This window comes from Stegodyphus dumicola, chromosome X1 (assembly GCF_044657685.1).
Source record: "Stegodyphus dumicola isolate Sdum_Otavi_A_Nest chromosome X1, ASM4465768v1".
NCBI lineage: Eukaryota > Metazoa > Arthropoda > Arachnida > Araneae > Eresidae > Stegodyphus > Stegodyphus dumicola.
The window spans coordinates 254,637,932-254,662,972 of NC_140780.1; the positions used below are offsets into that span (position 1 = coordinate 254,637,932).

A 25,041-nucleotide genomic window follows, 5' to 3' on the forward strand; every position below is an offset into this window, starting at 1 on the left:
CTCTTTAATCTACGTCAACTGGCTGAAATTCCTTTTCAAAATTGGCCACTAGGCTTAGGTTAGTATGTTTTTTGGGAATAAAAGGTCTGCTTTTGCAGTCCTTTGGGACTTGCGTCACTTCGTTATACTACAGTTTAAAAAAAAGTAAGGAATGATGTAAATTTACGGCGTTATGGAAATGGAGTTTTAGATAATGCTGCAAAGAGGTAATTTTTTTGTGTTACCATATGGTTAAGCGTTTTTATTCCTTGCGGATGTTTTTCATCTTCTGCATTGATATTTCTCTAAACCTGCATGGCATCGTTTTTGTTTAGAACCATGGCCATTTACTTTCTCGTTATGAGTTTTGACATTTTATCACGATGGCTTGCTACTTGAATTTCGCAATTAATATAAATATGGTTTATACGAGCAAAGTTTTTGATGAGGTATGAATAATTGATTAACTGGAACTCTTAAGGAACAAGTATTATTGCATAATTTTTATCAGGATATGTTGTAAATATTCAGTGTGTTTTGATTTTGTTAATACAACGAAAGTAATAATTAGTCATCTTCGAATATTTTTCCATCCATACCTGTGTATTGTTTTTTTTAATAATATTCATGAAACGGATGGATATCATCCTTAATTTATAATTCAATAAGCAATATAGTTGCGAGATTTTTACTGCTAACTTGACCGTGTTTACTGTAAAATTATATCGTATTTTCCCCCACTTTAATTATATTGGATATAGGCTGTTGTGAATTAGTCTGCATGTTCCTCGTATTAGTAGTTTTAAATTATATTTGTTCACTAGTGCCTCTCTTTGACTCGTACAGTGTAACTTTTTTTTTTTTTTTTTATGATCTATATTACAATTTTTAGAAGCGCATCATTTTCAGTGGTTTCATACATATAAATCAGAATAGGGCTAAAGTGTGAAGCACTTTCTCAGAAAACCAGGTAGATATTAAACACTAGCAAAAATGAAGTATGTGTAAGGCATGCCAAATTAAAAAAAAATATATTTATCTGACAGATTACTTTTTTTGCTAGTATTTGTAGAATGCAGTGAAGCTTTTATATTTGTCATTTTTATAGTGTACTAATCTGAAAACAGAATAAATCGACACATCTTTAGAACATTATAAAATTGACTTAGGACTGGGTTTATAACTCTTTTTTTAAACTGTGATCTAGTAGTTGTATCTTTTCTCTGCATGTCTATTTGGAGTGCTACTGATATCTCTCTGTTTGTGCATTTAACTGTATGCTAACACTTGTAGCTCTGAATTTGCAGTTTTTTTGGTTTGATCCTAGTATCCGGTGCACACGAGATTTGGCTACTTTTAACGACTTTATGATGAGCAGTAAAAACGGGACATATACGATGAGTAGTAAACGGGTCATTCAAAGAATATATATAGTTAAATATAGTATATATTATGTATATACACACATAGTGTATAGTTTGAAGACGTTCTTTGGATCATTTTTGATGTTGGCGATAATTTTCAAAATCGCGCCAAGGCTGCACCGTATACTAGGATTTTGCCTTTTTTTTTTTTTTTTTTTTTGTAAAACGTTGGCTCTGTTGTTACTGTTTACTTCATTAGAATTGTGCATGTAAAAATTCAGTGTAGAACAAAAACTTACCTAGTTATTTTTGAAAGCATTTGTTCACAGCTGTGTACTTTGCTTAATGCATTTTAAGAGAGATAGCAGTACTAAATAATGTATTATTATTATGGTAGGTACAATAGATTGTATGTTTAAAAAAAATATATCAGAGATACATAGATTGCATTGCAAAAAAAAAAAAAAAAAAAAAAATGGGGGGCTACTTATACGTTATTTCATCGAAACAGCTTAATTTAGTGCCAGTTATGTATAAGTGTGACATAGCCCTTTCGTTTGATTTAACCCCTATTTATTCTTGATAACCCACCTTTTGTTTTTATTAACAAGAATGTGAATTAACTGTTATTCCTACATTTTGTCCATATATTTTGAATATAATGATTAAAATTTAGGACCTATCTAATACAGAGCAAAAAGCAGTGGATTATTTATACATTAAAATACATAATATCAATAAACTACATTTTAAATCAAACAATAAAATAACATAAAAAGGAAATTCATCTAAGCACAAACACAAAGCAAATATCCACTTAGCTTATTTAGAAATTTCTGAGTCCTTTAAACTGTGGCACACGAAATTCCGTAACAGCATCCAAAAACTTCCTATAATTATCTGAACTAGAATCCGTATGTCGGTGTTGCCACAGAAATTAGAGTAAAAAATATCCTCCGACGTTCAGCCGTACACATTTCCTTTCTACAAACGGGACGCTTATTATGGCTTCTAAGTAAACCTTCATTTACACACCACTCAATTAATGCACTTTTCCCCTTTCATTCCAAATCATACAGAAATTCAAATTAATCTTATAATATTCGGCCATTCTTTCATCTAAACCACAAAACAAGCAATGTACACTACACAAAGAAAAAAAAAAAAAAAAAAATGGGACAGTTTGGTACTATTCGGTTTCGAGGGCCGTAAAAAATCGCCAAACTATTATTGTTGCCAATGCTACCAAAAGTAATTGCGACAACCCTAACTCAATGAAGGAAGTATAATAGTAAATAACTATCTAAACATTTATGTTTTAATTTAGATGAAAGGTTAATTTCATATAATATTTCGCTACCGAGTTATCGCTAAAGCATAATATCATCTCGTTGGTTGTTGAAACATAATTTTCTATAATGAATGATGCCTTTTCTTTGAAAAAATTCTCGGTAAAGTGCAGAATCGCTCGCTTATTTCTTTGCCGCTTTTTACAAGGGTAAAAACAATTGGAATTTTGTCAATTTTCTTTTACTTTTTAAGTGAAAATAGGTCGATGTGTACATAGATAAAGTCAAGGGTGTGCGCAGTGCCATTTTTGTGCAATTCTAGGATTTTTTTTTTAAGTGAGAATAGGTCGATGTGCACATGGATACCGAGTATGTGCAATTCTTAAAAACACGCCCCCAAAATTCTATTGCCGACTTTTTGTCATGGGCAATTCCCAAATTGTTAAATCCATAGGATATCAAAAAAGGGTTTAAAAATTAAACTAGTATTTCAATGGCGTCTAAAGAAATATAGAACTATATAAACTTACGTAATCTGAAATCAGCGCGTACGCGAGATTTGGCACGCTGTTAAATGGGCGTGTTTGCTAGATTTGGCGCTTTCGCGCATACATTTTTGCTGCAATTTTTTTACGGCCCTCGAAACCGAATTGTACCGACAGTTCTATAGCTCTCGTTCTATTGGGCCAATTGACAATACTCAAATTGCTTTCTTCATGTCTCCAAAGTGCAACTTCGTATATATATTGTATTTATATATAGCATTGTTCTAACATAGGTATTTTGACGCAAAAATCTGATTTTTTCTGATAGAAGACACCAATTTTTTTTCCATATTTCAGTTCAACAACTCATGGTTAATCTTCAGATTATGGTAACTTAACGAAAATTTGGCGACCAACACTGCTACAGCAACCTGCTAGTTTTTTTTTTTTTTTGACGCCATTTTGTTTTCACGAAGTAAAGGCATTTTTTTTTTTTTAACTCAACATTTTTTTCCAACAATCTGCCAGCCGAATTACACTTATGCTATAACTTTTATGGAACAAAAGTGCTTAATCATGACGAAGATTAGATGCGAAAATGGGAGAAAGTGCAGAATCGCCCACTGCTTGCAGCGTTTTTAAGAATTGCACATATACGGTATCCATGTACACGTCAACCTATTTTGACTTAAAAAAAAATCCCAGCATTGTGCACACTATTGACTTTATCCATGTACACTGCTAAAGTCCTAGCTAGTAACCTTTATCGCCTTACCAAAATGTCGTCAAACTACCTGTTACTATATTCCAAAGATTAGCCCTCAAATTTTGTAAAATTTGGTGTGAAATTTACGGAGAAATTCAAAAATTTATCTTGGCACAATTTTATCCATTTGCCTCATGAATAATTCACTTGGCAAACTTCTTAATATATGGCAACCAATTTTCCTTTCCATTCTATTATGCTGGAGCGGAAAAGAAGCCACATCGTTCCTTGTTTCAAATAATTTTAGCAAAGTGTCTAAACCACATTTGATTTTCAACAAATAACAAAACAAATATGCAAATTTCAAATGCGCCAATATGTAAATTCATGTATCTCTCTGAAAATTTTGAATAAAAAACTTATTTTTTGCAGGTGTGCTTAGAAATACGTCTACTTTAAGATGATGGTAAAAATTTTATAGATTCTAATTCAAAATTCTTGTTGAAAAATTTATAAAAATTATTTAGAAACAGAAATTTAAAAAATAAATCATAAAAAAATGGGTGAATTTTACTGGGAATGAACCTGAATTTCGAAATGTGAAAGGAAGAATCAAATAAGTTTAATAAAAAGTAGAGATTAATAAATACAGTACAAAGTCCGAAATCAGGATGTCCATTATCCGGAATGATCTAAAATCCGCACTTCAAAACCACAAACATTTTTTTTTATGCTTTAGGCATGTGCATTTGATTTTTCATTCCATAATAAAACGTGGAGATTTTCCCTTAAAAATTCCGATTTGTAATTTCACTTAGACACTAAATAAAGTACTTTGTTATGGAAAAACAATCATGTAAGCTTGAATTTGTGAGATTAATAATTTGGCTCCCTAGCTGTCTGCTTGGCATACATCTGAAACTGAAACATTACCTTATTTTATATCCCTGACCATGACCTGCCGAGTCATTTTTATTACATTTTGCTTTCATTACCGCATGTTTATCAATACATGGCAGCTTCAGTAATAACTCATGCAGTTATGTCTAAATTTTTTTATTACACTGCTGGCCACCCAAATTGCAACACCAAGAAAGACAAGATATATCCCAAAAAAATTTATTTAGTAGATAACATGTTTGACCAAGTATCAAATGATTAAATTTATAGACTTCTGTGAAGTGTCCTTCCAGAATCAGTAGCCAGAGTAGCCGCCATTGTTGGAGATCACTGCTGCCACATGCTTCGGCAATAATTCAAAGAGACTTTAGATGTGTTCTTGGGGTACAGCAGACTAAGCAGCTTCCGTACATTTTCATAGTTGATCTGGTGGGGCAGCTTGGGATGTAATCTGGGCCAATCGTTCAGCAACCATGGACCACATTATTTCTGTCAGTGAAAGATCCGGAGAGCGAGCCGGCCAGGGAAGCAGTTCAATGTGGTGACTGACGAAGAACCCTTGGACAATGTGTGCCACGTATGGTCGCGCATTATCCTGTTGAAATATGGCAGTGTGGCGGAGCATAACGCAGCTGTTCAGCATCCTCTCTCCACGGTGTCTCCAGACTCGAATCCGACCATCGTGGTGTTGCAGTCAGAAGCATGACTCGTCAGTAAAGACAGTTTCATTCCATTCTGCCGTCCACATCCTTCTTTCATAGCACCATTGGTGGCGGAGATGTCTGTTGTTCTGCGTCAAGGGTAGACGAAGCAGTGAACATCTTGCGCACAGACTACTCTGCTGTAAACGGTGGCGAATGGTACGCGCAGACACTGGATGATGCGTTACAGACTGAATGTGGTGTTCTATGGTTTGTGATGCGACTGAGCGATCCATCACTGCCATGCGTACAATGTTCCTGTCATTACGTGAAGTGGTGCACTGAGGTGGATGCGATCGAACACGTCTGTCCGTCGTACCCTTCTGCATCCAACAGTGACATATCCGCATTACAGTTGTTTGGTTTCGTCCAACACGACTACTGATTTCTCTGAAAGATAATCCACACGCTCGGTAGGCCACTATCCTTTCTCTGTCGAACTCGGATACTTGATCGAATAATGATCGCTGTTTACTACAAGGCATTGCGTGTGCACTGAAAATCTAATGATTTGCATATCTCACCTCCGCTAATGCATGTTGTAAATTTCATGTTATTTGCATGCTTCCTTCAGGGTGTTGCATTTACGGTGGCCAGCAGTGTATATTAGTAATTGACTAATAAAAGTATGGCAACCTTTTATGCTAACATTATGCTTGGCAATGATTATAGATTTTTAAATGCTCTAAACTGTTAACACTTTTACTTGTACTGTAATATGCAATTGCAGTTTTAGGTCATTAACTTTAATTTCTAATTTTAGTACCTGGAACAATGTGAAAATTTTAAATATGTAACAGATGAAATGACAGCTTCACATGCAAAGCAAGTAAAAGGAGCATTTATATTGTAAAAAGAATGTGTCGAAATGTTTCCATTCTTTCTTTGACTGTATTGTCTAATCTATTTTCGGATACATTATGTAAAAATATTTGGTAATTGTAAAATTATTATAACAAGTTAAAGAAATATTAAAACTGCTGAAACTTTTAATGACCCCCACCCCGACTCGCAGTTTAAGGAATGTTGACGAAAAATTCAACAAAAATTTTTACTCCGTCTTTGATATGATTTAATCAAATTCCTCGTCATTATAAATATCACAAGTACACATCAAATAGTTTTCTGGCTGCAATTTTCTAATTTCGACTATGCGTAATGTATGCTTTACGCATGCGCTCATTGAAAGAAATGTTTAATAAAGTAAACAAATAAATATTAAACTTTTTTTGTAAATTTTGATACCCTTTAGATCATAATTGCTCTTTATTTCATAAATTACGGTTTCATATTTTTAATTTTATAATTTCTGCATGCCATCTTACCAGATTTAAACTGATGATCTATAATTCGGAATTGCCAAAGTCCCGACGAGTCCGGATTAAAGACTTTTGACTGTATAACTATATTCGTTAAAATGTCGCTGATTATTCTAATTCAGTTTTTAAGTAATTATTTTTATTTTTATGTTATTCATATCATTTAATGTTAAATTTATTATTAGTAAATATTATTTCCAAATTTCAGGACAATTTCTCTGGCATAATCCTGAAATTAATTCAAGCAGTATGATGACATACCATCACAAAATTTAATGCACATATTTTTTTTTTTTTTGTTATGTATGCTGCAAAATAAGTATAAAATACCTCAATTTATTAAAAGAATATTATTAAATAGATTTCTTTCTTTTGTTTAGCTGCAGAATATTTGCAAAAAAAAAAGCATTATTTTATTCCAGATTGGGCAGATTCTAATCTCAATCTTCAGTTTAGAAAACAACTTCTATTATATTTGTGTTTTCAAATGTTAAGGTGCCTTTTAAGAAGACACCTCACACAAATTAAATTTACCTAAAATCTAACCTAACTATTTAGCATTGCGTTGTGATTTATAAGGACCGGATTAGCCTTGTGTTGAACTAGTGATGATCATGAGTAATAATTAAATAAAACTTACATTTGTTATCCAATGTATATATCTTAAATTTTATTAAGTTTCTTAAGTGGAAAAGTAAACAAAATTATCAAACAAAGTATACCAAGAATAATTAAGAATAAATGTCCCCTGGGATTTAGTGAATAATTAAGTGAATTTGCTATACAACACAAGTAATACCATAATGAATTTACCTCTTAGCACAGCCAACGTGCATTACGCGGATAGACTGGAATTTTCTTGAAACACATCTGGAAAACCTGGAAAAGTGAAGGAATTTCATTCTCCTGTTTGAGTTGGCAACCCTGTAATTGTTATGTTTATACTTGCTTTTCATTTTCATTGCTGCAGGAGGTTAAGTATCATCTTCTGTTCTTTAATTTAAAATCGAGCATATTTTGACATTACCTATTGATGTAATAATAATGACATTTCACAAGGAATTGCTGAAAAAAATCACAATTTTTGTGGTTTATCACTTATTTTACTAGTTGGGTTCACCTTGAAATTCTTAAACGGTGTTAAGAGCTTCCTTATTTTGTTCTAGAATTGAGGTTTAGCTCTGAATTTTTGTATCTTTTTAGGGAATTAATGTTAATTGTCTGATTGCAATCCGTGGCTGACACTTGAAAAAAATTTTTGGTGATTGAAGTAAAGATGTTGCTTAGTCTAAAGGCAGAAATCCTGAAACATTCCATGAATATTGAAAAAGAAACATTATCTGAATAAAATGGAAAACCAAATGTACATAATTTTGAAAATGGCATCAATATTTGATATAGATTTTGTATGTTGTATATATTTTCATTTTTAATAATAAAATTCTAACCATATTAAGTTTGTTAATTTTGTATAATGGGAATATTATACAGAAGAAACAGAAAGGTGAAGAAATGGAATTCTAGTACTATTCTATTATCAGGACCAGATTCAGAAATGTATGTATGTATACAATAGCAGAAGATATGGTAATAAATAGAAAATCTCAAAGTGGTCCTGAACAGAAGCTTCAGCAAGATTGTTCTAGAGTACAAAGTCAGGATTCCTTGGTTAGTTCTCAATACTGGATGTACTGAAACAAATTTTTTCCACATTTTGAGTGCCAGTAGATTTATTAGTTATGTTTGTTGCCTCTATAAATTTATTGATTTATGAGAATGCTGATGGGAGAAGGCACTAGTTATCTACTGTATACTATATTATTTGTAAATAATAAAAGTATACGCAAAACTTTAAATTAGTCTAAACATTTGAATGGGGAAACTAACAAGTGAGCAATATCGTTAAACTATACATGAGGCGAATACAGTGTAACATATCACTAATATTGTGTGCCAATGGCACCCATTGATTTCAAGACTCATTACATATGAATAAATTATAAATTACAAAGATTATCAAATGTACTTGTATAACTTTCTTTCTTGGTTGTACTGAGTATACCATTTCAAAATGCAGATGGGAAATTATATTGCATATATCACTTTTGAGGGGAAAGAATAAAGAATTTCTGTAATTAAGACATGCACATGGGCAGATGTTTTAATATCACTTTTAGTAGTTGTTCCTGACATTTCTTTTTCTTTCTTTTTTTTTTTTTTTTAATTTTTAATTTTCACTTTAACTACCTGTATGTGAATAAAAACAAAATTTCCTAATAAGCTACATAATTTAAATCTGGGTATTCTTATTAGTGGTAAAGAAAAATAACTGTTAATTTTAAAAGGATGGAGAAGATTGTAGACTATATCTTCAATTCCAGTGGCATCCTAATATAGACTATATCTTCAATTCTAGTGGCATCCCAATATAGACTATCTCTTCAATTCCATTAGTAGCTAGATTATTGGGAGAAAGGTAATAAAGCAATAGTGAATATTACAACTACTGTTCAATTTCATGTGAAGGAGAAATGTTCACTCCTGTATATAAAGATATAATTTCAACATTAATGTATCCTGGCCATTGAATCATCTGAATGACTTGTACATCCAATGTCCATTCTATTTTCCTTTTCTTCATAGCAAGGAAAAATGAATGGCATTGGTTTTGAAAGCTTGAATGAATGACCTTGAAATGCATATGTGAAGGTTAACGATAAGAAATTTTGAGCATGTTCATTCTTAAAGGAATTACAGTTTCTTGAATTAGGGATTAAGTTGAAAATTATGTGAATAGATTGTACACTGTGTTAAAGGGAAACTTGAAACTTGTAAATAAGTATGGTTAACATAATAGTTAAGATATAGCCTGACACTTCTGACATAATTAGGGCATTTACAGACCATGACATTATATATTGCCAAATTTAGAAGTTTCAAAATTATAACCTTTGTTAACCTTCCAGCACGCGCGCTTGGCAATTTTATGTGAGCGTGCGCGCGTCGTATTTTTTACAACATCCATTATTTTACTGTTTTGGGCTGGAAAAACGACAGAAATGAGTGAATATTGATAATAAATTTGTTAAGAAATAAAATATTAATCTTATTATTGCAAAATACAAATGGTATAATGTTTAAATATAATTAAATTATTTTTAAGTTCTTATGTTAGTGAGATGGAAATGCAGTGATGTATTTCATCATAGAAAATTTTAAATTTATTATTTAATAATTATATTTTAAAATCGAAGCTAATTTTAATATTCATCAAAGACAAGTATAGACAATAAAAAAGGAAAAGACCTTGGTAGGGAAAAAAGTAAGTTTAGCATTACTTACTTCTGCAAGGAAATTTACTTCTTACTGGTTACAAAAATGCACTTTAAACTAACTAATGTTTTTATTTATTTCTAAAAAATAGAAATAAAAGAAAATAAGGAATTGAAATCGCTATTGTTCTCCCATCCAAAAGTTTCCTTGTCTTCCTTTTCTTCATCAGATAGTTCTTGAAGAATCCGAGCAAAATCAGCTGGTTGCACATATTTTTTTGCCATGAAAACCGATATAAAATTTATAGAGCCGAATGAATTCAAATTAAAATAATACATGGCAATTAATAACAAAAAATTACAAAATATTCGAGAAAGAAGTATATTTTCTGAATTTTAAAACATGACCATGTGCGTGTCATAACTTTATGAAAAAGCTGCCACGTAGCACTAAAGCCCAGTTAAAAAAAAATCAAATGATTCCATGATGTGGGGATGGGTAGGAATAGAAATGACCTTCAGACATCTCAGCTTCGATATGTGAAAAATGTGCATTAAAAACTGAATTTGTCGTAAATTTGGGCGTGTGCTGGAAGGTTAACCAAAGAAATTCTTATGATAGGAAAAGCTTGCTAGTAGTTTGCAGACAGTATATTAGCTGCAATCAAAACACATTATGTTATAAATCAAGGAAAGTCTTGCATATATTGTTCTAATTTAAATCTTATCTCAATCTAGAAATTATGATAAATTTTTTGAAAAAGGGATGCATGTTTTGCAGAAGTGTAACAGAATATTTAGAATTTTCTTATGTGTAATATAAGTAAGCAGTTCTTGTGATGTATGCACGCTTCTTCCCCCCAAAAGATAAAAAGTTTATGAGTAATGAAATTCAGTGCCTGAAAGCTGCTATGGGCAGAGGAATCAAAGCAGTATTTGTATGAAATGATAAACTAAATCTATATTAAAAATTTAAAATTTGCTTCCTTATTCAGATAGTTAATATGAAAAACTTAGGTTTCTTTTTGAATTTTGAAAACTTCAGGAGTGTGAAAATGAATCTCAAAATACTAAGATTGGTATTTGGTTCCTTCCTCCCTACCTATCAGCCATCCAGTGCCAATAAAGCATTCACCACTGGATGGCCAGTTGTATTAGGCTTTTACCACCTTTTCACTTCTAATGTAGCCCAGGATGCACCCCAAGAGATAATAACCTTTTTTTTGGGGGGGGAGACAAAATGATGTGTTTCAGATTGCTACAATGTTTTAAGTTTTCTGGTTTTGTTACCATACTTTCTAGAATTTGCTTTTCCAGAAGAGGAGTGCAGTGTAGATTTTGTGATCATTCATATTAATATCACTCATAGTTAAGTAGTCTAATTGAAATACTTCACTTAAAAGTTAATATATATGGCTATTTATATTGATCTTGAATTATATTCAGTTTTAAAAATTCTTGTAGCTCAACGTATGAAGTAGCACTATTGACAGTTCCAGTGTCAACAACTATGTTACGGAAAATAACCAGCGTGTGAAACTACTTGATGCTGTGCTTGTAAAGTGACCATGTAGGCATAAAAGTGCGTAGGCTATTAAGTTTTCATCATTTAATGTGTTTAAAATCATATATGCATGTATATGTAACTTAATGTAAAGAGTTAAAAATTCATTGGAAACATAAACAAGTTATTGTCTAATTCAGTAGCCATATATGCTACTTCTAAGTTTTTTTGTTTTTTGTTTTTGAGTTACTTAAAATATTTTGATAATTTATATAGTCATTGGGATTATATTATGTATAGGTAAGTTATGCAGAAATGTAAAATTAGAACACCTTAGTTTTGAACAAAATGAGTTTGTGAAATTCTTTTTATTCAAAACTATAGAGACAAAGTTCTTACCTAGCCTTTTATTTTTGCAGCCATTGATCATAGACATGCATTACAAAAATGTTTTAGCATTTTTAAATTGGGGAAAAAAAAAAAAATTGTAAAAATTGCAAAATTTAATCTTTTGTACCTTTTCCAAATATTTGTATTTAGGAAAATTGTATTCTCAATATAAAAAATAAAATGCAAAAAGTTTGACTCCTGTAGGATAATAATAAATTACCAACATATTTAATTTTAATTTTAGGAATTCAGATGTGGTACACAAATTGATGAGAGAAATGCATAACTAAAAGTGAAGCATTTATGCATAACTAAAAATGAAATATCAGTTTAGAAAAAGGGCTTGTGATGTTAAGAGATTAATTGATGATCACTAGTCTGCAGATGTGAAAAGTATTGATCTGTATAATTTTTTTCAAAAAAGGTATCTTCACAGCTGTTGGTTGTGCATTAGCACTGAAGGCGTAATGAGTACGTTTCCTCAAGCACAGAATTAAAGAATCATGAGTCAAAAGATTAACTATGAAATCTTTATTTTATAAAATAGGATAATTTTGCTTAACTTAAGCATAACAAAAAGTAATAATGTTCAAGGACATTAAAATTGAAGTATTCAAAAGAATAACTTACATGGAATCCTCATCAGTACTAAATATCATCAGGCTTACCTATATTAGGCAATAAGAAAAATAAACAGGAACATACTTTGCCATCGTACCTGAAAGAGAAGAAAGTACTACTGGATTAGACCTTTGGCCAGGTACAAGTAGCTAGGGTGAAAATCAAGTATACTGCATTGCACACGAGCTTTACTTTCTCTCGCCAATATATACCTTGGCGCACGTTCGTTTCGTATGCCTTTCGAGTTTCATTATGCAAAATACCTAAATTTATGCTAACATTGCCCCTGTTTTGCTAATGAAACTCATACTAATTGCAATTCATTCCTGCAAAACTGAAATTTAGCTTTAGGAATTGGTTTAGTCATAATATCAGCAACCATTTGCTCTGTTGAAAGATAAGCAAGTTTTACTATTCCTTTGTTATTCAAGTCGCGTATATGATGAACTTTTGTATCAATATGTTTAGTGCGTGAACTGAATTTTTCAGATTCTACAAGTCTTATAGTAGACTGATTATCTTCAAATACCTTTATCGGTAGAGTTTGGGGTAGATTGAAATCTTCTGTTAATTTTAATAGCCATAATAGTTCTTGCGTAGCTTGCGATAGTGCAACATATTCAGCTTCTGCTGAGGATAAAGAAACACAAGTTTGTTTTCTTGAAAACCATGAAATACAGTTCCTTCCTAATAAAATAACACTTCCTGATGTAGATTTTCTATCTTCAATATCTTGTCCCCAATCAGCATCTGAATAAACTGTAATATTAGGTTCTTCACTCGACGAAATTTGTAAGGATAGGTTCTTTGTCGTGTTTAAGTATCTAATGATTCTTTTAATAGCATTCCAGTCCTTTTGACGTTGATTATTACACCTTCTGCTGAGTATGTGAGTCTAAGCTGTGATATCTGGTCTTGTGATATATACAAAAGACTTCCAATAGCTTGGCGGAATTTATCATTTGAAGTTAGGAGATTTTCTTCCTTGTTTAGGTTATAATAGTTTGTTTCCATTGGTGTGCTAGCGTGTTTCGCTTCTTCAAGTTGAAATTGCTTGACAAGTTGATTTATTTTATTTTTCTGTGATAAGAGATAACTTCCATCTTCCTTGCGATTTATTTCCATGCCTAAAAAATATTTAGCTGCACCAAGATGCGTTATTTGGTAACGTTTCTTTAAATCATTAATTGTTTGAAGAATTAGTCCTTCTTCTGTAGAACTTATTAGGATGTCATCAACATACACTATTAAATTAATTCTTTTATCACGAACCTCTTTTGTGAAAAGACACGGATCTGCTTTGCCTTGACTGAACCCCAGATTCTACAGTGTATTTTCAATTTCTGCATTCCAGCACCTAGCTGCTTGTTTGAGACCATAAATCGACTTCTGTAATTTACAAACTTTATGTCTTTCTTCCGGAACCACGAATCCTTCTGGTTGTTCCATATATATTTCTTCATTTAAGTTGCCGTACAAAAAAGCTGTTTTAACATCTAGTTGATGTACCTTGGCGTTATCATACGCTGCCCATGCTGAGAAAACTCTTATCGTAGTGTGTTTCACTACTGTTGAAAAAGTTCATCATAATCACTGCCATATTTTTGAGTAAATCCTTTGGCTACTAAGCGTGCTTTGTATTTTATATTTTTACCAGTTTCATCATATTTTGTCTTAAACACCCATTCGCTGCCTACTGCATGTTTTCCTGGTGGTAATTCTGTAAGTTTATAGGTTTCATTTTCTTTTAGAGAATGTATTTCTTCTTGCATAGCCTTGATCCAAGCTTCTTGTTCACGTTTTGGTAAGTTTAGAATTTCTTTAAAGCTTTCTGGATCTTTAATTTTAAGTAAGATTGATTCTTCGTCTTCTGCTTTATAAGAGAATCTTTCCGGTGGGACCCCTTTGGTTGATCTGCTAGAAACCCTTCTTTCTACATTTTCTTCACATTTAATTAACTAAGACATAATAACACGCCGAATAAATACTAATTCAGAAGTCAAACAACAAAAATCAGCGTAATATTTGCAAAATTTGCAAATGGACCATTTGCGGTTTTGCAGCTGAAGATGGTGGTTCGGTAAAACCATCGAAACTAGTCCTGTGAAAATTTTGCAAATATTACGCTGATTTTTGTTGTTTGACTTCTGAATTAGTATTTAATTAACTCTTCGGAACTTTTTGAATCTTCTGTAAAATCATCGCCAAGAGATGTTTCTTCATTATTTTCTTCATCTTGCGAGTTATTGAAGTGAATTAATTCTAAATCTTCAGCATTATTTTCTGCAAGTTTGTCAGGTAAAGACGAGTTTTCTGAAAATTTAACAGTTCTACTTACTATTATTTTAATTCCACCTACATAAATCCTGTATCCCTTACTTCGTAAATCTTATCCTAAGAATATTCCTTCTTCGGCTCTGTTGACGAATTTACGCCGTTTTTGTTTGTTCACATAATAAAATGCTGTACAGCCAAATACTCGTAAGTGACTTAAGTTTGGTTTTCTACCATTCCACAATTCATATGGTGTTCTATCTGTGGCTTTAGTTGGTAACCTATTTTGAAGATATGCAGCAGTAGCTGTTGCTTCAGCCCAGAATCCTTTCGGTAATTTAGAATTTATTAGTATAGCTTTTGTCATTTCTATTAAAGAGCGATTTTTCCTTTCTGCGACTCCGTTCTGTGCCGGACAATAAGGAACCGAAGTTTGGTGAAAAATGCCGAGTTTCTTTAAATAATTTTCAGTACTTTCGTTACAGTATTCTGTACCGTTGTCGGATCTGAGAACCTTTATTTTCTTTCTAAATTTATTTGTTGTCGATGCAACATACTGTTTAAGTTTGTTTTCTACCATTCCACAATTCATATGGTGTTCTATCTGTGGCTTTAGTTGGTAACCTATTTTGAAGATATGCAGCAGTAGCTGTTGCTTTAGCCCAGAATCCTTTCGGTAATTTAGAATTTATTAGTATAGCTTTTGTCATTTCTATTAAAGAGCGATTTTTCCTTTCTGCGACGCCGTTCTGTGCCGGACAATAAGGAACCGAAGTTTGGTGAAAAATGCCGAGTTTCTTTAAATAATTTTCAGTACTTTCATTACAGTATTCTGTACCGTTGTCGGATCTGAGAACCTTTATTTTCTTTCTAAATTTATTTGTTGTCGATGCAACATACTGTTTAAGTTTGTCGAATACTTCATCTTTTGAAGTAATAAAATAAATTTGAGTATAACGCAAATAGTCATCAATGAAAGTCACGAAATATCTTTTCCCTCCTAAGCTGTTGACTTCAATTGGCCCACACACATCTGTGTGCACTAAATCCAGTGGATTTTTAGATCTAAAACTAGTTTTGAGATAAGGTGATTCAGTTAGTTTCGCTTTTACACAAATAGAACATTCCACACTATGAGTGCATTTGCCAAGTTTAATGCCATCTGCCAAATCATTTTTCTCAAGTGTTTTTATGGCATCTATATTTCTGTGGCCTAATCTTTGATGCCATTTTTACAGTTCGTATTTGAACATGAAACAATTTTAGCTAAGTATGCTTTCTCATCAGTTGGGTTTACGATCAATTTATATAAACCTTGCTGAGCGTTGCCGTCGGCTACGAGTATATTGTTACGCTTTATGTAACACTTATTACTATCAAATGTAACAATGCAACCTTTATTGGTAACAGATTGAACAGAAAGTAAATTACTATCTAAACCTGGTACATACAATACATTTTCCAATTTTATTTGTGTAACCTGACCCTTTAAGTTTCGAACTTTAAAATAACCTTCACCAATACCATAAGAATTTAATTTAGCACCATTGGCTACAGTTACTATTTGTTTATTAGAGTCATTTAACTGAGAGAAAAAAATTTTATCACTCGTCATATGAGTTGAGGCTCCCGAGTCGATAACCCATTCTTGCATTTGCGTGTTTTCATGTTTATTTTCCACTTTTAGAACTTGATTCAACTGAATCTGTGTATTTTCAGTTTCAATACTTTTAAAATACTTATTTTCTTTAACTTTTGTTATGTTTTCTACACTTTGCGTGTTTGCTATTTGGCATGCATTACTTTTATAATTTTGAGAGTAATTTCTTACTTTACTATTATTTACATCTGTTTTCGGGGAAGTTCTAGCGTTGCATTTTAAATGAAAACAGTCATTTATCGTATGGTTATTTCTCTTACAATAAGTACAAAATTGTGTAACATACTTTGGTTTATTTTCGTTTTTACTTTTTAAAGCAACTGAATCGTACTTTTGAACTTTCTTAGTTTCCACATGTCTACAATACTCATCTATTAGTTTGTTTTTAACATATTCTAGCGACAATTCAGCTTCCGATTTACTTTCTATTGCAGTTATTAAGGAGTTGTATGAATTTGGTAAAGAACATAGTAGTATTGCTATTAAGTTATTTTCTTTAATTTCTTCACCTATACTACGCAGTTTTTCAGCCAACTCTAGTACTCCTTTGATATGTTCCTGCATTTTAGAACTTTCATTATATCTAATGGAATATAGCTTTCTAAGAAGAAATAACTTATTTGTTAAATTTATACGTTCATGGACACATTTTAACTTCTGCCAAACTTCTTTTGCAGATTTACTATGTAAAACATGGATAATTTGCGAATCCGAAATGTTTAGACATATTAAAGCTTTAGCTTTACGATCATTCTTTAACCAAATATCAGTAACAGTTTCCAGTTTTTCTTCGAATACAACATCATCTAAACCTTCTTTTATTAGAAGTTGTTTTATTTTAAATTTCCACACTGAATAATTTTCATCTGTTAATTTTTCTATACAAATTGATTCTTTTAGAATAGACATTATTACTTGTTACAATTATTCTTATAAACTTTGTAACTAGTTTTTTTTTTTTTTTTTTTTTTTTTCAACAAAGAGTTTTAACACTTTATGCCCCTGGAATCTAACAACATTACAAAATTTCAATTTCTCAGTCTCATAATCTTTTGTTGGTTGTGCATTAGCACTGAAGGCGTAATGAGTACGTTTCCTCAAGCACAGAATTAAAGAATCATAAGTCAGAAGATTAACTACGAAGTCTTTATTTTATAAAATAGGATAATTTTGCTTAACTTAAGCATAACAAAAAGTAATAATGTTCAAGGACATTAAAATTGAAATATTCAAAAGAATAACTTACATAGAATCCTCATCAGTACTAAATATCATCAGGCTTACCTATATTAGGCAATAAGAAAAATAAACAGGAACATACTTTGCCATCGTACCTGAAAGAGAAGAAAGTACTACTGGATTAGACCTTTGGCCAGGTACAAGTAGCTAGGGTGAAAATCAAATATACTGCATTGCAGACGAGCTTTACTTTCTCTCGCCAATATATACCTTGGCGCACGTTTGTTTCGTATGCCTTTCAAGTTTCATTATGCAAAATACCTAAATTTATGCTAACAACAGCATCTTGCACGATTCCTGTTCTAGAAAATACTGGTAGGCTTTTAGTATTTGCACACAGTGAACATATAACATTATTTGCATAAATTTAAAATATTTCTAATTTGAAGAATTTTTTATATAATTATTAGATCATGATTTTATAATAATGAAACAGCATGAAAATATTAATACTTTTATAATTTGAAAATGATATTTAATGTGTGAATTTTTTTTAGGGTATTAACAAGATATGCAACATTTCTTTCTACTTTTAATATGAAAGTCATGCTATTAAATCTAATTATGTGCTGTCTTTGTGTCATTTGAATGGAACAGATGAAAACAAAACGTTTTGTTCTACTTCTTGCTTGTGTTTTATGTACCACTGTTGTTGTTCTCCTCTATGGAGATCCATCGGTTCAACCTTCTATTCAAAATTTGGTGACAGAAACTCACACTCGTATTGCTCATTGGAAATCCTTTCAGGTAAGTTATTTAGTTTGTTTCTAACAAAATTTGATATTTATTACTAGAACTGCTTTAAGATGGCTGTAAAGCTAATGTTACGATTTTTCATTTGTTATTTTTTATGTGATTAAAATTTTTTGTATGAACGTTACTGGTAAAGGAAATGAAGAAGAGAAAGTTGAAATGCAATGTCTAGTACATTACTTCAGTGGACAGGCTCCCGACCTAAGCGACCAGTGGCTGCCCATGCAAAGATCTGATACCTGACCATCTGTTGGTATCTAAATGATAGTGTGCAATAGAACACACAACCAGAGTCAAACTTAGTAGTACCATTACAGATCCCTGCCGTACTTGAATAGACTTTCAAATAAATAAAGATTCTAGAAGGGAAGGCAGTTAATCCCCCCCCCCCAGATGCACAGATGTTGCAAGAGATCAGCCATATGTGTACATGAGGGATCCAAGACTGTTGTGCATGAGCAGGAAGTCACCATATGTTGCTACCTCTCCATCGGTGCTGAGGTAGACACTTGGAGAAAATATTGAAAAAAAATATCTAAAAGTAGTAATTATTTTAATAATTCTTTTAATTTTCAAGCTGGTAGATGACATTTTGTTGGCTTTATTTATTTTTTTGGCATGCTTTTTTTTACAGCATTTATTTTACTGAGTTGTAAAATTATTTAAAAGAAAGATATGGCTCATTTATGGAGGTGTTGTAGAATATCTTGACCATATTTTATTTATTCTATTAATGAAAGCCCAGCTTATATTTCAGGTCCTTACCTACTGTTAAAAAAAGTTTTGCCACAAAATATCAAATGATGGGATTTAATTTTTAATTGTTTATGAGTCATTCCTAAAAGTTATGTAAAATAATTAAATCAAAATTAGAGCACTGAAGCCTCTGGTTTACTTTTGTGAAAAGTATTAGATACATTAACATGATAAAAGTACTTTCAAACTGAATATACTTATGACATTTTTTCAATTTTGGAGCTTTTTTCCAGTATTTTTCATTCTTAATTGTAGAGACATTAGGTATTTTTTGGCAGGCGAGATGAAAAATTAACAAACGCCTTCGCTGGGAATTGAACTGCGGACATCTGGAATACTGACACAGCATGCAGAACCATAACACCACGAAGACACGCTAGGAAGGCGGGAGAAATACCTTATATGCATACTGCTGTATTTTCAACTGCAAGGTTTTGTTTTATGTAGGCAATTTGAGTGAGAAGTGTACAGTGTGGCTGCATGTAATTACTTAAGTGTTATTGTTTAGTCACTCTTCTGTCATTGTTTTAGGTATATACATATTATCCTATTAACTATGAAAGTTAGCTGCCATTAAATCGTGAAATTTCTTGAAGATCCTGTAGATTTGAAGAAAAAGACACCTGTTTATTTAATAAACAATTAGTAATTGACTTGCCACGTTTTTGCACATCCTAGAAAAGCTGTTGTCAGTTTCTGTTATTTTGCTAACCATTCCTATTTTACCAAATGCTCTGTTTAGAATGCTATGAGTACAAACTTTCCCAGGCTCGGGCCAAGCCTAATCGACGCTGTCATGTAAATGTCTAGTGAGCACCTTTATGTAGTGACAATATTAAAGGACATTGCTTATGGTTAACATTTAAAATGATGCATTATTAACATAATATGAAAAACCAAAAAAATTACATTTTATCTTTTGTCCAAATATGCAAACATTTTGTGCTTTGTTAAAACCCACACTCAAACACATTTAAAATTAAATTTTTATAAATTAAAAAAATATTTTGTAAATTTTTTCTGTAAAATTCATTTGAAAACCTGATTTTTATTTTCATGAAGTTGGCAGGTATTTTATTGGACCAAAGTAACAGAAAAAGGCCAGTGATAAAATGGAAAATGTATTAATAGTATTAATGCAGAATAGATGTGTTTTATAGGAAGATTGTGATGAGTTGGTAATATGTTTGAAGAATTTTTGTAAATGTGGTAAATACAAAATTATCTGAATTTTCTTTGGTAGTTTCTTATAGCAACTTCCATTATTTAAATGATGCATAAAGCCCTCTTGTTAACAAACTATGCTAAAGTGACAACTGTACTGAGAGTTTTTTATGACAAGTGGATTATAAAGGATTTCGGTTATGATTACATGCTGTTTAACAACAGTTTGTGAAGAATTCTGAATAGTCTTGATATTTTGGCATGGAGTTGGGGAAGTAATGATAAGGATGTAACTTTTCCACTTTAGATACAAGATGTCTTTATTTTTGTGATATTTTAAGTATTCTAAAATATGGAAAATTTCAAAAATGATTTTAACCTTGTTGCATGGAGAAGCATCTACAGAAAGAGATTTCTCTGGTGGTAAAGACACTAAAAATTTTTAATTTGAAAGATTCATTTTATATACCTGAATGTGCATATGATTTTATAAAATTGTATGATTTTATAAAGTTGTTTTGGTGTTTTTCTCAATATTGAAATTACTGAAGAAATAGATTGACAACTCCTTCAGCATGTTTCAGATATATGCAGCTTTTAGAGCAACAGATATTTTAAAATAAATTTGTAAATTAAAAAATGAAGGAAAGGCTTATTGAGGAAGATATGATTACATGAAAATAAAAGGATATTTTCCTTCAAAGTAACATTGTTGAAGATGCTAACAAATGAATAGATACCTCAGCAGGTGATCAGAGACTAGTAAGACCATTGATTTGCTTATTAAAGCAATTGAAATTAGCAAAGTAGTTACAAGGAGGGAAACACACAAGCAAGCTAAAATAGGTGGAAAAATTTCAGATTAGAAAGGTTCAAATATGTTATAAATCTCTTTTAGAGTATAATTATTCTAATAGACAATTTAAAACTACTGTATACTTATAATTATTGCAAAATTTTCTCAGATTGTAATTTAAAAATTGCTTTTTTGTTCAATAATTATGATAAAATACTTTTTTAATATTGAACATTTAAATCATCTTTGGAAAGTGTCAAATTATCTTAAATATTAAAAGTTTCCAGATATTATAATTTAATGTTGTAGAGTCATTAGGCTAATTGGAAGCAGAAAAGATGAAAAATATGCAACCGCCTTTGCTGGGAATCGAACCACGGACCTCTGAAATACTGGCTCGGTGTGCAGAACCACTATACCATGAAGACTCGCTAGGATAAGTGGGAGAAATACCTTATATACTCCCCTTTTTAAAGGGCAACTAGGGTTTTAGGGGACCTAGTCACCAAATCCTGGGTGCGGAGAATCATCATCCACAACCCTTTTTAGTCTGGGTGCCACTTGTAGAGTCATTTGGCTAATTGGAAGCAGAAAAGATGAAAAATATGCAACCGCCTTCGTCGGGAATCGAACCACGGACCTCTGAAATACCGGCTCAGTGTGCAGAACCACTACACCACAAAGTCTCGCTAGGGAAGTGGGAGAAATACCTTATAATGTTAGCTATGTAGAAATATATAGGAAGTTGGTTTTGCTATTAAACTTAATTTTAAGGTTAAGTATTCAGTTATGTTTAATAGTAATGCATCCTACATACCTTCTATATTGTTTTTAGAATGGTACAGCTGAAGATATTTACATAGATATTATATTTATTCATAATTTTTATCCCTTGGAAGTCCTTAAAAACTCTTAATTTATATTGAAAGAAATGTATGAGCCTTGATATCATTACAAAGGTTATGTTTAATTTTATGCAGTTATTATGATACTGAGATGATTATGTATCATCAAGTTGCATGAACTGTAGAACCTCATTGGAAATTTTTTTTTGGATACCTAGTAACAGAAAGCATTGGTGGTGTATTGTTTTCTTGGTTTGTATATGTACTATAAATATGAGATATTTAACGTAAAGTTCTCCATATAGATACTCTTTTGAGCCAGATAACAGTTACGTTGCTATAATTAATCAAGAACAATTCTCTGCTAAAATCGTAAATTCTCTATGTATTCAGAAGAGAGAGAGTTTAAATAGAATTGACTTATGTCAGATTATAATTGAAGAAAACTTTAAATATACTATTTTTTTTGTTCATGTACAAGATAATTAAAGGAATTAGAAAATACCCCTATTCTTTAACTTGATAACTGTAATTTATTATTTAATATTACATTTGGTATTAATTTTCTGAATTTATATTTGTGATTTTCTTTTTAACCAGGCTAGTAGCGATGCATTAAAAGTCCCGGATCCAGAAGAAAAGTATTTAAAGAAACTTGGATTCCATGTTGATGAACCTCGATTATATCCTAAGAGCCGATGGTCAAATGTCTCTTTGCCTGTTTTCTTGACAGCAGTTTCATCTAGTGATGCTAATTTCATCATTGGCTTCCTGAAGTCTTTCCAACATTTCTTCCCGAATTCCTTATTGGTTATATATGATTTGGGTATAAATCCATCAGAATACTCATTGGTAAGAATAATTAAAACACTGTTCAGTTAAAAAAAAAAATAAAACTTATCAGTGGTAGCTAGCTAAGTTTTCTAGAGATCAAATGCAAAATGCGATGGCATTTCTGCAGCTTATGCCAAATTTAGCAAAATTTGATAGCAATAAGATAAAAGATCTGACTTGCCTTACCAGTGTTCCAATTTATTTGACATGCCAAAATTCGTGCTAGAAGTTATTCTTATTACTACACTGCATATTTTATTCAAGTTATAGTGTCATTTTTGCTACTAAATGAGTCATCTCTGAAGAGCAACTTGATCTCACCTGGGGCAAATCACGATAGTTCATTGAATCTATCTGTGTTTTTTACTTATTAGTACTCTCTTTATCTTTGCATTGCCACTAACTATTTTTTGTTAATTGATCCATTTGTCTCTTAGGCCAGATGTCCTCCTCATGCTATATTAAAAATTTCTGCTGTAGAGAAGTGATTCTTATTAAATAATTCTTATTCTTATTAATTATTCTTAGGAAAATCTTTAGGTATAATTGTCTGTTTGTAGTGAGGATAGGCAAAGGTGAGTCAGTGCAAAAAATTGCCTGTGATGTGGGCTGTGTAAAAGTCACTGTTGGTAATTGAAAAATGGGGGTGGAAATCGATCTCTCATAATTTTTGATTTTAACAAATTTACAATTGTTGGCATAAGAAAAATTGAACATTGATTTCATTTTACAGTAACTATGTCTTTACTAAGCAAAGTGGTTTTGATAGAATGGAGTAATGTTTTTTGTATAGTAAGTCTATTTCAATAATATTTTTTTGGTCTTTCTATGTTAGCTGATATTCCAAGTTATCTGAATATTAACAGTCCCATTTATGTTGGATAATCTATATTACAGTAAAAGCTTGACTATCCGGAAAGCTGGTGAAATGTTAAATTCCAGATAAACAGGAATTCTGGATGTAATTTGACCATTGCCAACACAACCTTGGTTGACATTCTGCAAAAACACTTGTCTAGAAGGGGTGTTAATTATGTGTTGCGGGATGGGGATTAGATGAGGGTTCTCTTTTTGCTGGAAAGCAGGAATTTACTAATAAAGAAGTGAATGTAATCATGGAATCCTGTCATCTCAGGCTTTTCGCACCTTTGGTTCATATGAACAGAAATTAAAGATTTTCATTGATTTGAAACGTGGAAACCAAGCATGTTGAATTTTATATGAACAGTGCATATTCCATAACGTACTTAAAAAAAATAAGATTACTAAAAATCATGGAACTGTATTTTTTAGCAGCAGTGTGCTTTTCATAGTATAGAAAAAATTGGTCAACAAGTTTTCACCTAATCTGAATGGCATTTGTCCAGATCATAGTTGATTTAATGTGACATTTGCCAGTATTGTAAGGTGGCATTTGTCAGAATTACAAGCATATTTTTCCTTTTTTAAAAAAAAATAAATTTCGTGTTTTTCTTCCCAGGCAATATAAATAATAATGCATATAGATTTTAGCACAAAAAAATCAACTACAGTCAAAAGTCGTTAATCCGGACTCATCGGGACTTCAGCAATTCCGGATTATAGATCATCAGTTTAAATCTGGTAAGATGGCATGCAGAAATTATAAAATTAAAAATATGAAACCATAATTTATGAAATAAAGAACAATTATGATCTAAAGGGTATCAAAATTCACCCCCCCCAAAAGAAAAACCTTAATATTTATTTGTTTACTTTATTAAACATTTCTTTCAATGCAAGTTGTTTAAGTTGCTTCGTTTTATGTGATAATACTTTCTCTTTACTTCTATAAACGGACATAATTTCTTGTTCAGTTGCAAAGTTCCGCTATTCAAGTCCTATAATTGCTGTGTCGATGATACCGACTACTTTGTCAATCGAAATTTTTTCGTTTTCAATAACCTCTGTCACTTTCTTTACTATCGGAAGCGAATTATAATGACGAGAAATTTGATTTAAATCATATCAAAGATGGAGTACATCAAGATGAAATACTGCATTTAGTAAGGCATTATAAGCCAAATAAAATAAAATCATCTGCCCTGAAGATAAGGATAGTGCTGACAGATCAACTTCCAATTCATTGTGTGCCGCGGCATTTCCCCCCTGCCTCGCAGAGCAGCATGAAATTGATAAACTGATTTCGGAATGGTTAGAGAAACAAAGGAT

General features: G+C 31.7%; 1 protein-coding gene across 3 annotated transcripts in view; it reads left to right on the top strand.

The window, feature by feature from the left end:
• Positions 1 to 281: 281 nt before the first annotated feature.
• LOC118204690 (uncharacterized) overlaps positions 282 to 25,041 on the top strand; it is a 49,560-nt gene continuing 24,800 nt past the window's right edge. The window contains exons 1-5 of one of the 3 annotated variants that reach the window (XM_085807526.1): positions 322 to 428; positions 6,188 to 6,249; positions 11,480 to 11,597; positions 18,201 to 18,450; positions 22,618 to 22,869. In XM_085807526.1, the coding sequence (XP_085663652.1) occupies positions 18,292 to 18,450; positions 22,618 to 22,869 (411 nt within the window). In that variant the 5' untranslated portion in view covers positions 322 to 428; positions 6,188 to 6,249; positions 11,480 to 11,597; positions 18,201 to 18,291. Of the gene's footprint in view, positions 429 to 6,187; positions 6,250 to 11,479; positions 11,598 to 18,200; positions 18,451 to 22,617; positions 22,870 to 25,041 lie in introns of all 3 variants that reach the window. The other 2 variants (XM_035376988.2, XM_035376989.2) reach the window with 2 other exon arrangements.